The 12650-nt window shown below is 34.9% G+C and overlaps 1 protein-coding gene and 1 pseudogene across 1 annotated transcript in view; both read right to left on the bottom strand.

Moving 5' to 3' along the window:
• Positions 1 to 12650, bottom strand: part of LOC130868812 (ubiquitin-like modifier-activating enzyme 1 Y) — a 964755-nt pseudogene that overhangs the window by 470007 nt on the left and 482098 nt on the right.
• LOC130868797 (probable ubiquitin carboxyl-terminal hydrolase FAF-X) overlaps positions 1 to 12650 on the bottom strand; it is a 176331-nt gene that overhangs the window by 65707 nt on the left and 97974 nt on the right. Inside the window, exons 19-23 of the mRNA XM_057760827.1 lie at positions 9106 to 9346; positions 7679 to 7828; positions 5560 to 5680; positions 1732 to 1862; positions 1287 to 1565 (exon numbers count right to left, since the gene is read on the bottom strand). Of these exons, the coding sequence (XP_057616810.1) occupies positions 1287 to 1565; positions 1732 to 1862; positions 5560 to 5680; positions 7679 to 7828; positions 9106 to 9346 (922 nt within the window). The remainder of the gene's footprint in view (positions 1 to 1286; positions 1566 to 1731; positions 1863 to 5559; positions 5681 to 7678; positions 7829 to 9105; positions 9347 to 12650) is intronic.

The following is a 12650-nucleotide window of genomic DNA, read 5'->3' as shown; positions in this document are numbered from 1 at the left end:
AAACGTTTTACTTAAAAATTAAAATTTAGGGAAAAAAATCACTTACTTTTTTATCTATCAATAATCTTCTATTCATCTGTCTATTGCAAACCAAGCAAGTGATTTTTGGCAATAAGTAAATAATTACAAACTTGTCATTGCTTTTAGCTCTCTAATAGAACACAGACAGTATGATTGTAGGTTGGTAACTCCTCAGTCTTTGTTGTACAATTATTTATTTTAAATTATGTCAATGTATGTATGTGTGTATGTTGGGAGAGCAGAAAAGAGAGTCGTTTCTTTTCACCCAATCTCTGAGGAGACTGAACTTGGGTCCTTATAAGCTTTGGCAAAAAATACCTGTACTTGCAGAGCCATCTTTACCAGCCTGTGGTATAATTTTCAATACACAACGAGAAAAAGATATAATAAAATTATATCTTGTAAACATACACAGAATTGCCTTTATGGATTTTTAGATATCCTGTGGCTAAAGTTATGAAAAACAAAAAAAAGCCACATTTTATTTGAGTAAAAATATATATGAACTTCAAAATTAAAGAATTTAACCTTACAATGGAAAAAGCCTTAATTAATGTTTAGTATATATATGCAAGTATAATTCACATTGGTTTTACTTTTTAAAGAGAAACTGTTTCAACATGAAAGAATAAACATGTTACCTATTAGTATTTTCAGTGATTACTGGGAAGAATCTTATTTCATGAATGCTCTGCCAATTTTGCTAATACTGTCCCAGAAATATTATTCTGAAGCCTATCACAGCTGTTATTTTATTTGCCTTATTTTGAATAAAATGACATTTTATGTTGAAATAAATTAGAGTAAAATTTCAAGTATTAGACTTCTACTTATTGCTCAAACTTTTCTGATTAACATTTTTCACATATATAGGGATATTTCTAAACATGTTTAAAAATGTTATCTACTTTATTTCTAATCATCAATACATTAGTAATTTACAATTTAAGTGCATGAGCTCAATTTTAATTTCAGCTCAACGTTTACAACAGATCTAAAATGTTTTTATATTTAAATCTTTTAATAAGATTTATTTTTAGACTTACTTTAGGTATGTATTTAAAAGGATAGGTTTCAGGTTACTTGAAACTTTAAATAATTAAAAAATGAGAAGCAAAGAAACAAGAAATATGACATACTACTATTTGGACTTTTAGTATAAAGAACTAAATAGACAAAAGTCTTTATCATACCTAGCCAGTGAATTTATCTTTAAGAATTAAAGATGTAGGATAAATAACATATTATTTGTTAAAATATATTACCGGTGTTTTAGGATCTGTACCATCTGCAACAGGCTGGCAAGCTTCTGCTATAGCCTGGACATGGCCATAGCCAACTGTAGTTAACAATAGTTTGGCTATCTTAAGGGCACTGAAGTAAGCATCTCTACGAGTTTCAACATCTGTATTTGGCAAGAAGTTATTTTCTATCAGCATACTCAGTACAAGGTGTAAGCCACCACTTTTCAAGAAGTGAAACTGAAAATCCAAGGAAATCTCAGCAAGAGCGGCACCAGCAGGCATTAACAAGGTATAAATTACCTACAGGAAGGGAGGAAAAAGTATTACAAGTTATATATTTTTAAAAATTTAGTGACATTTATTTCTTCTCACATTTGCACTTGATTAAAATGTTGCTTTACAATCTTAGGTGTCCTCTTAATTTCATAATAGTCTACAAAATATTTTTTCGCAAAGAAAAACAAACCTCTGTTAAGTATAGAACTCGGGAGGCAGAAGAACCAAAGAAAAGCGGGTCAAGAGACTGACCAAGTTGGTTTTCTCTAAGATTCGAATGCTTTGAACACACAGCTCTCAATTTTTCTATAGTTGTGCTATCTGTAAGAGAAAAAAAAGGGACAAAATGCAATTCATTAATTCCTGATATTTTATGTTGGATTGTTATACTTTTATTCAACATAAAACAAAATTTTTAGATTTAATTTTATGTGTATGCTTTGCCTACATGTACTAAAGGGCACTGCATCTGTGCTTGGTATTCAGGAGTCCAGAAGAGAACATCATCTCGCACTTACCCTGCAAGAGCTTTAGGTACTAAAAGCCACCATGTAGGTACTCAGACCTGAACCCAGGCCCTCTGCAAGCACATACGTTTGATAGTTGCGCATACAGTGTGTGATATAACAAATGATTACTAACGTGAGGTATAAAATCAAATGTTATATCAAATATGTAGGAAAGTTTTTATAAACAGACCTCTCATCAACCGATTCTTACTCATCTACCACTGAGATGAATTGTGCTTGTGCATTGTGCTTGTGGATCAGATGTAAGCTCGCAGACACGCAACAGTGCTACATCTGCCTGTCTGTTGCCATGTACACAAACCAAAATGATCATGGACCCACCTCTGAACCTACAAGCAAGCTCCTAATCACATGTTTTCTTATCTAATCTCACAGAAACAGAACAGTAACTAAGACAAATGGTATATACAACTTAACACGAATCTTCATCACTAAACAAAGGACTTTATGTCACTGAACATTAATCAAGTCAGTATCCAAAAGGTTCACCACATACTAACTAGTAAACATGGTATCGGAAGATACTCATCAGCGTCACCCAGTTAAACACCCTATGACTTACAACATGTGCAATAGTAGCACTATGTTATAAGACTAATCACCATGAGATGGAACCCACATCTGATACAGCTCAAATGGACAAGAACATGAGACTAGATAGACTAGATAAAAAAAAAATTATTGTGCTAGAGGGAACTTATTAATAAGATGACTACTAAAACTGGTATATTCATAGGTCAGTGTCTTGATCAACCCTGGTTAAAGGAGATTCTTTTTGCAGTAGATGGTAATTGGGGACTCGGGAAGTGTTCAGATATCTATGCCAAAGAGGATGCAGAAAAATTTTGAGCCAAAGATGATAAACAACTCCAATGAAACACTGTTTTGCAGACATACTATAACTGGCACAGATAGAAACTCTCAGAGTGTGGCAGTATGGACAAGACCTGAACAAATTCAAGCCAGATGGGGTCCAACACCTAAAACCAAGATGCTATTTGGAATGGATGTCAGTTGACTTTAAGTTGCCTGCCAAACCTTGACCCCTCCCTGGAGGAGTGTCAAGGTAGCCTGCCAAAACCTTGACCCCTCCTCCCCCTTGAGGAGGGTCAAGATTGCTTGCCAAGCCTTTGGCCCTCCCCAGAGGAGTGTCAAGGCAACCCGCCAAACCTTGAACAGTCTCCCAGTCTATTTAAACTGCTCCACAGAGAGTCCCTCTGTGGTGTCACCCCTCTCCCCCGCGACGCTCATGGTTGCACTGGTGGCTTCCCAGTTCCTCTCGGGCCACCTGAGAGAACAGAAATCCCATTAAACCTTGATATCCTTTATTTTGGCTTGATTGGGATTTTTGCATTGGCAGAGAGCTGGCATTAGGAAATATTCCTAACACTGACAAAGAAAAAAATCATTTTCTTCAGTGGAATATAATCAAATATATCTACTATACACCAATGTAGAAGAAGATGGCCAGTATTAGTTGGCAAATACAAAATAAATTCCACTCATTTACAGTTTGTGGAGCCACAAACTGGTCCAGCCTCTCTGGAAATCACTGTCGTAAATTCTCAAAAAGTTAGAAATAAATCTATTATATGACCCAGATTTATCATTCCTTGGTATATGCCCAAAGGAAGTAACAACCTACTCTACAAATGCTTGCTCAGCCCTGTTACTGCTGCTCTATTCACAACTAGAAAATGGAAACATGTGAGTGCCTTGCAACTGATTAAAGGAGAACAACTATGGTACATTATATACCATGGAACAGTATTTATATAGAAAAATAAAATCTTTAAAACTGTGCAGTTGCCAGCCCCAACAAGGAAGTTTACGTTTGCAAACGATGGAGACCACTATAGAAAATTACAAGTCAAAATACAGAGATGTAAAGACAGTTTCCAAAAATACATTTACAACACAACTTCAAACCTAAGGCTAAGGACAACTGTCAAAAAGGAACCAGAGGAATAGCATGTTTGTTGCGAATCTTCTTCTTCTTCCAGGAATTCCATGAATGTTTTCTCTAGGAATACTCAAAGTCTCACTATAACAACTCCCTAAATATGAGCTAAACAAGGAAAATACCAAAGACATGTCAAAGAGCATAGGGGAAAGCCCATGAGTCCTCACTCATACACAAAGAACTAAAGTAAACTAAGGAAGGCTGAGAATGGAGAAATACACAATCCACACTTGAGTAGTTTGCTTCACCAGTGAGACTATCTTAGAGGAAACTAAATTTTCATATGGAAGTGGCTATCAGTTTGGTGATCTTTCTTCTTAATCTTTTCAGTTTTATAAATATGTTCCTAAAAAATTAAATTAACCCCTGTAGGCTGTAGAAGGAGCGGCGGGCCACTTCCTGCCACCCGGCTAGTTTTACCCAAAATAATTACACCGAAACTGTATTCTTTTAAACACTGCTTGGCCCATTAGTTCTAGCCTCTTATTGGCTAATTCTCACATCTTAATTAACCCATTTCTAATAATCTGTGTAGCACCATGAGCTGGTGGCTTACCAGGGAGATTCTTAACCTGCGTCTGCCTCGGAGAGGACAATCATCGCGACTGCCTGACTTGGCTTCTTTCTCCCAGCATTCTGTTCTGTCTACTCCGCCTACCTAATTTTCTGTCCTATCAGGGCCAAGGCAGTCTCTTTATTAATTAACCAATGAAAACAACACATAGAAAGCAACACCTACATCAGTAGGCCTAAAAAACTTAATATACTCTCTTGGGTTGGCTTCTAACTCAAAGGAGTCAACTGCTTTTGTGCCCCCAGTGCTTCCTTCACCAAGGAAGAACAAAGTATTTCATTATCCAACACCAGTAAAAATCAGTCTGGAAAACAAGCATGCAAGTAACATTATAGAGATTGAGCAGGTTATATTTAGGAATATGTACAAATGCTTCCCATTCCTACCCCCCCCCCCCAAACTCACACATATGTATGTAGCAATTTTAAAAAAACAAAAGGCCAAGAATTTGAAAGAGAACAAGGTGGCTTATTTGGGAACTTATGGGCCAAAGAAATGAAATGAAGAAATAATGTAATTATAATCTCAAAATAAAATAAAAATCTATCTTAAAAGAATAAATGTTTAGAAAGAAAAAGAGGCAACAGTATATGCAACAATAAGAGCTAAAGTTTGAAAGTTGTTTTCCTTTGAGATAATAACGGAAGGTAGTAAGTCATTCATTTTGGGTCTACGAACAGCCTGTAATTCCTAAACTAGCGAAAAGATTTTACAAAATAGCTGATATAAAATGATAGGGTCCCAAATCATTTTTCAACCCAATGAACTATTCAAGAACAATTATGTAGAAACACATATGTAACACTACACACAATACAAATTAATAGAGTTTGATATTTTCCTTTTTATCTATTAGATATTTGGTAGTCATGAATATCACCGGATGGATTGATTACTTATGTGGGGGCATAAGTTTCATAAGTACTCTTACTGTCTGGATTGTTTATTTACCTGGTGGCATAAGTTTCATGAGTATTCTGGCTCCATCTCTAAGAGCTGGCATAGTCAACGCACTACCTAAGTCTGCAACTTGCCAAAGGAAAGATATATATCTGGGGTGCAGTGACATTATCTAGAAAATGGAACAAATAAAATATATAGCTGGATAAATTAGACACTATAAGGCTTTTATTATTAACAAGTTAACTACTAAGTGTCTTTAAAACTTGTATTTGTACCTAGTACATATCTTACTGAAACAATCTTTCTTTTAAATTATTCGACTGAAGATAGGTTTCACACAATATATCCTGATACAGTTTTTCTCCAATTCTTGCCCCGTTTCTGTCTCTGATTAGAAAGCAACAGGAGCCTAAGATATAGTAATAAAATATGAAGAAACAAAAATGTATTGGAATAAACAAAACAATCAAGCAGAAGGAAATGAACCCAAGGAAAGGCTCGAGAAAGAGATACAGACACAGAGTCCCATTCATTCATAAAAGAATCCTATAAAAATGAAAATCAAGAATCAATTATCTATACACAAAAAGACATGCAGGGTAAATAAAAACAAAAAAGAAAAAACACTTTAAAAAGGATAGTATTAAAAAAACCAAATCATCATCATCATCATCATCAACAATAACCAAAAATAAAACAAATAACAACAACAACAACAAAACACAAAAGAAAAAGGCCCTGACACAATACTGTGGGAAAAGGAACTTCCTAAGATGATGCTGAACTGGTTTTCTGTTTGTCTTGTAACACTGGGCATGTCATCCACCCATAAGAGTTTTCTTCACTTTCCTAGCAGAAACTAAATTTTCATTTCAAAATGGTTACTCAGTTTGAGGATGTTCTTCCTTAATCTTTTCAGTTTTATAAATCTGGTTCTTAAAAAAATTTAGTTAGCCCTTTTAGGCCTAAAAAAAAAAATAATGTGCTGACTACAATGGCCTCTAACTCAAAGGCATAATTTTCTTTGTCCTCCCAGTGCTTGAGTTAAAAGGTGTTGTACAAAGCTCAGTCATTATCCTCTGGTTCTTTATAATACAAAAAGTATGCTTCATTCATGGTGTTTTCTTTTTTCTTTTTTTTTTGTTTTTGTTTTTGTTTTTTCGAGACAGGGTTTCTCAGTGGTTTTGGAGCCTGTCCTGGAACTAGCTCTGTAGACCAGGCTGGTCTCGAACTCACAGAGATCCGCCTGCCTCTGCCTCCCGAGTTCTGGGATTAAAGGCGTGTGCCACCACCGCCCGGCTATTTTCAAATAGTAATTTTTCTATGATAATCTATTATTTTGTAAATTATTGTATCATATGCCACTCAAATGCAAAGGAATTTTTGCTTACGTGGAGGTTTCAATCAGAATATTCCCTATAGACTTAAATATGTCATTATAAAAGAGGTGTGACTTTTTTTTTTTTTAGAATGATGTGTTACTGAGGACAGACACCAAGATTTCCGAACTCTATTCGTTCCCAGTTAGCTCTTTGTGCCTGAGTTGTGCCTCAAGATGTGTGCTATAGTACCACGCTTGCAACCACAACTATCATGTATCCTCTGAGATGTACGTCTCAAATAAACTCTACAAGTTGCTTTGATCATGGGTGCTTTTGACAGGGAGGCAGAAGAGTAACTAAAATACATTCATATGTTCAACAGGAGTACAAACAACAACCAACTTGGTAGAAAAAATTAGAGATACTAATTTTTTAAAAAAAGGATAAAAAGAGCTAATTTAAAAGCAGGACACACTTCTTTTGTCATAACAAAGTAATTATTTACAACCTTAGTAAAACATATTTATAGCTAAGATTTAATTTGAGCGTATATTTTATTCTTTGAAACAGTACTAATTCAAAGACTAAAAATATTGTTACATACTTCAAGACTTAATTTTTTGCATATGTGTGTGCATACGTATTCTTGAGAATGCAATGACTAAAAAGACCTGCAGAAGGTATTACAAGTAAATTATAATCAGTAATTTCTAGAATTAATTAAAATTATCAACTTTATAATCTTAATTTTTTTCACCTACATGTAAAACTTTAAACTTAGAAACAGGAATATTTTATATCATCTCCCTAAAAGAAAATTTCCTCCTTATATAGTAATTACTTACCACACCAGGTAAACAACTTTCCAGCTCTGGAATGGGAACATCACTGTAGTTACGACAGTAGATTCCAGGAGATCCAGTAGAAGAATCAGATGAGCTATCAGGACTTGAAGGCATGTTGGAATTTATTTGTATAAGCTTGGCAGTAATTACCTAAAAATAATAATATATTCAATAATGAAGATGATTTTTTTTTTTTTTTTACAGAACACAGAACCAAGAAATACAAAAGGGCCGGGCGGTGGTGGTGCCTTTAATCCCAGCACTTGAGAGGCAGAGGCAGGCGGATCTCTATGAGTTCGAGACCAGCCTGGTCTACAAGAGCTAGTTCCAGGACAGGCTCCAAAACCACAGAGAAACCCTGTCTCAAAAAACCAAAAAAAAAAAAAAAACAAACAAACAAAAACTACAAAAGGCTATTCTTTCCAGATTATTTTAAAAAATTATTATAATATGAACTTTTCCTATGCTTGGAAGACTGTCTGCAGAATACTGTTATATATTAAATTCCATAAATTGTAAAGTCATCTATCATCAGTATACCTTTTGAAAAGTCTATAATATCTTTAGATTATTTATATAACAGAATGCAATGCAAATGATATATAAAATTTATCAATATATAGTTTGGTGGACCGTGAAAAGAAAAACATCTGCAAATGATCAGTAGGTATGAAATTATTTTCTTGTATGTAATTCTTGGACCTATCAGGAAGATCATAGTTTATTTCCTTTATCTAAAATCCTCTGACATCTCTCTTTTTATATTGAATTTAATTAGTTTTTGAGAAATAACCTCACTCTGTAGGTCTGACAGGCCTGTAATTTGGTATATAAACAAGGCTAGCATGAATAGAGATCCACTTGGTAAGCAGATTAACCTCAGTCTACCACACGCTGGAATTAAAGTGTGCAATATCACATTAGTAGCTACCTGGTTATTTATGAGATAACTTGATGTGGGATTTTCCTCTGTATGCCACAAATATGTTTTATTACCATTGGTTAATAAAGAAGCTGCTTTGGCCTGTGGCAGGGCAGAAAAAAAGCTATGCGGAAAGACTAAACTGAATGCTGGGAGAAAGAAGCCGGAGTGAGAGATGCCAAGAAGCTGTCGAAGGAGACAGACACTGGAACCTTACAGGTTAACCTCAAGCCTCCTGGCAATACATAAAATAATAGCAATGGGTTAATTTAAAATGTAAAAATTAGCTAATAAAAAAGCTGAGCTAATAAACCAAGCAATGCTTTAATTTATATAGTTCCTGTGTTATTATTCGGGTCTGGGCCGCCAGGAAATGAACAAGCAGTCTCCGTCTACACTATTGCCACAAAAACATGCACATTAAATAATGTTCAATAAATTTGACCAATAATAAATGGCACAAATACTGAATTTAAGGGAATATTTGAGAATTATATTTACTTACTGATTTATCTTTCAAATTTAATTGTTCAACTAGTTTTCTGTCATCTTCAGACTCTATCAACTCACCACCTACAAACAGTTCAATTTTTGTATGGGCTACATTGGCATTAATACGACTGAGAATGCAGCGTCGCACAGAACCGATGGTATCATTTGTATGAGACAATATGTCTATATCATCAACTTGTCTCCCTTGCACTGGGAAGCGAACTATAAGAGACAAGTGTTTCCCACGAAATGCCCTGGGGAGAAAAACATTAAATTAAAAACTGAAAAAAAGTCTCAGTAACATTCAACAAATAGTTAAAAATAGGAAGATATGAATTTGTTCCTTATTTAAAAAGTAGTAGTTAACTTATTTTGTTTTAAGTATATTGTGTGAAATATTATGACTTTATTACAAAGTAACTTGATTAGTTAATCAACTAGCATTCTCATGGTAACAAAAGTCTCCTAACTGTGGTGAGGCATAATCACAAAACACCTCAAAATTCTTTTGAGGTGTTAATGATTTTTAAAAAATAGTTGGTTTTCTGTACGAAAAAAGCAAGAAGAGAATGTCAGATCATCTTCCACTAGAGATACTAGAGTTACAAATGATTGTTGAGTTGCCATGTTATGCTAAAAACTGAATCTCTTGAAAAACAAGTGACCTTAATGATTTTGAGTCTTTTCTCAAAAATCTACATTAAGACTATTTCAGCTGAAAGTATGTTTTGGCAAAACTATTTACAAGTATGAGTGTTAAAAGTGTAGTTTCATATACACATGCATGCATTATATGTAGGTTATAGAAGTGTATGCACAGTATGTGATTTTTAAAAATATTTTCATATATAGAATGAGCTATTTTAGAGATGTAATTGGATTCTAATCAAAATTCACTTCCTTTCCTTCACATTTTAAAACATTTATTTACGGGTATTCTGTCTGCATGCATGTATGTCCGTGCACCATGTGTATCTGGTACCTGTAGAGGATAGATGAGGGTACTAGATGCCCTGAATTATGAAGAATGTCAGTTATTTTAAAAAGGATGAGTATTGAACCTAGAACCTTTGGAAGAGCAGTTAGTGTTCTCAATTCCTTAAATAACTTCTCAGTCTCTAAATTTCACACACCTTTTTATGTTAACCATATTCAAATACGTTAATCAAGCCTAAAGGTAACATTAGTGAATGTTTGCAATCACAATTAATAATAATAACAAAAATAAATTTGTTAAGAAGCAATAAAATAATTTGTTCGTTGGGAGTCACAGCATGATGAACTCTATTAAAGGTTTGAAGCCCTAAGAAAGTAGAGAATCACTAACATAAAGAGTTTTCTTTTTGTAGTATCACGTATATGAATTCAAAATTTGAAAAAACTTGTATCTCAATTTGTCAAGGCAACCTTCTAAAGTATGTATTTCAATTCAATGGTTTTTAAACTACCAGAACTTGATCAAAAGCTTGACAAATTATCACATATCCTGTCATCATAAGTAAGATCTAAAAAAAATAAACACTATTTAGAATGAAAATCTTTTATTTATAGGCTATAAACGCCTTACACTTAGAAATGGCAACCAGCTTACTTAATTTTAAATATGGGACAACTAAAACTATATATTATTATATGACATGTATGATTATTAAAATATGACAAACACTGAAGTCTGAATAAGCATTTTTAAGATTAGACTTTTAAACTCAATCCAGGGAAGAAGGTAGATTAACTAAAGGACCCTTCGCTCACTTCCTCCAAATATAATCCATCATCCTTCTAATAATCCCCATCTTCAGCTCATCCAAAAACAGATCTCCAGCATCTTTCACAACAGCCTTGTGAACATAAAATATTCTAGGGTAACACTTAACCAAGCAAGTAAAAATTTGTATGATAAAAACTTAAAAGACACTGGAGAAAGAAACTGAAAAAGATATCAGGAGATGGAAAGACCTCTCAAGTGCATGGATCCAGAAGATAACAGTGTAAAAAGCATCATAATAAAAGCAATCTACAGATTTAATATAATCCCATCAAAATTCCAAAATAATTCTTCACAAATATGGAAAAGATAATCCTCAAAAGGAAACATAAAAATCCCAGGAAGTTATGATAATTCTGAATAATAAAAGAACTGCCAAGAGAGAGGACCAAAAAGTGAGTAATCACTCACACACAGCTGGACATCCCACTCTGTAAGCCTTCAGTACCTCAATAAAACCCCTGGCCCTGCTCCAGGCCTGGGACGGAGAAATAAACAAGACCTGAGAAAACTGAAAGCATGGGGATGGGAGAAAAAGGGGAGGGCAGAAGGGAAGGAGGAGAGAAGGGGAATGGGAAGAAGAATTTGAGGGAACCGAATAGTCAAGATGGGGGAAGGAAAGAGACAGAGGGCAAGGTAAGAGATATCTTAATTGAGGGAGCCATTATGGGGATAGCAAAAAAAAACTAGCACTAGATTCCAGGATCCACAAGAATGATCCCAGGTAAGACCCTATGCATTATTGAAGAGGGTGCCTGAACTGGCCTTGCCTTGTAGTCACATTGATGATGATCTTAAATGTCATAAATGTCACCACAGAACTTCCATCCAGCAACTGATGGAAGCAGATGAGGAGAACCACAGCAGAGCACTGGGCTGAGCTCCCCAAGTCCAGCTGAAGAGTGGAAGGAGTGAGAATATGAGCAAAAAGGTCAAGACCATGAGTGGAATAACCACTGAAACTGCTTACCCAACTTAATGAGAGCTCACCCACTCTGGTCAGATAGGGAAGGCACCAGCATACAACGAAAGTAGGCCTTCAGAATGTGGGTGACGGTTTTACGAATGGGGCAGACTGTGGGGTCAGTGACAGTGGGACCAGAATTTATCCCTATTGTTTGTACTGGTTGTTTGGAACCCATTCTCATAGGAGGGAGACCTTTTTCAATCTAGATACAGTAGTGGAATTCCTATGTTCTTCCTCAAAACAATGCGTCTTACCCTCTCTGAAAAGTGGAAACTTGGACTGTTAGGTAAAACGAAAAAAAGACAGCTTTTTATTTAATAAAATAAAAAAGAACTGCCTGAGCTATCACCATCCCAGATTTCAAGTTTATTACAGACTTATAAGTAATGAAAAATGAAAAGGCATTTGCACAAAACATATACGTTGACCAGTGGATCAAACCGAAGGCCAACATGTAAATGAAAAAACCACAGACACCTGATTTTTAATAAAGAAGCCAGAAACATACACTAGAAAACAAACAAACAAACAAACAAACAAACTGCACCTTCAACAAAGAGTGCAGGTAGAACTGAATGGCTGCATGTAAAAGAATGCAAATAGATCCATACATAACACCACGAACAAAACTCAAACTTCAAAAAGATGAAAAATTAAACTGTATTCCCTGAACCTCAAAGAACAGAAAATGGGGGTATAGCCTTGAACTCATGGCACAGACACACAAAAAAGACTTCCTGAACAGAAAGAACAGTGTTAACACAGACTCTTAAGATCAACAATTAATAAATGTGACCTTCTGAAGCTGAGAAGCTTCTGCACAGCC

This window comes from Chionomys nivalis, chromosome Y (assembly GCF_950005125.1).
Source record: "Chionomys nivalis chromosome Y, mChiNiv1.1, whole genome shotgun sequence".
Classification (NCBI taxonomy): domain Eukaryota; kingdom Metazoa; phylum Chordata; class Mammalia; order Rodentia; family Cricetidae; genus Chionomys; species Chionomys nivalis.
This window is presented reverse-complemented; position numbering and strand designations above follow the sequence as displayed.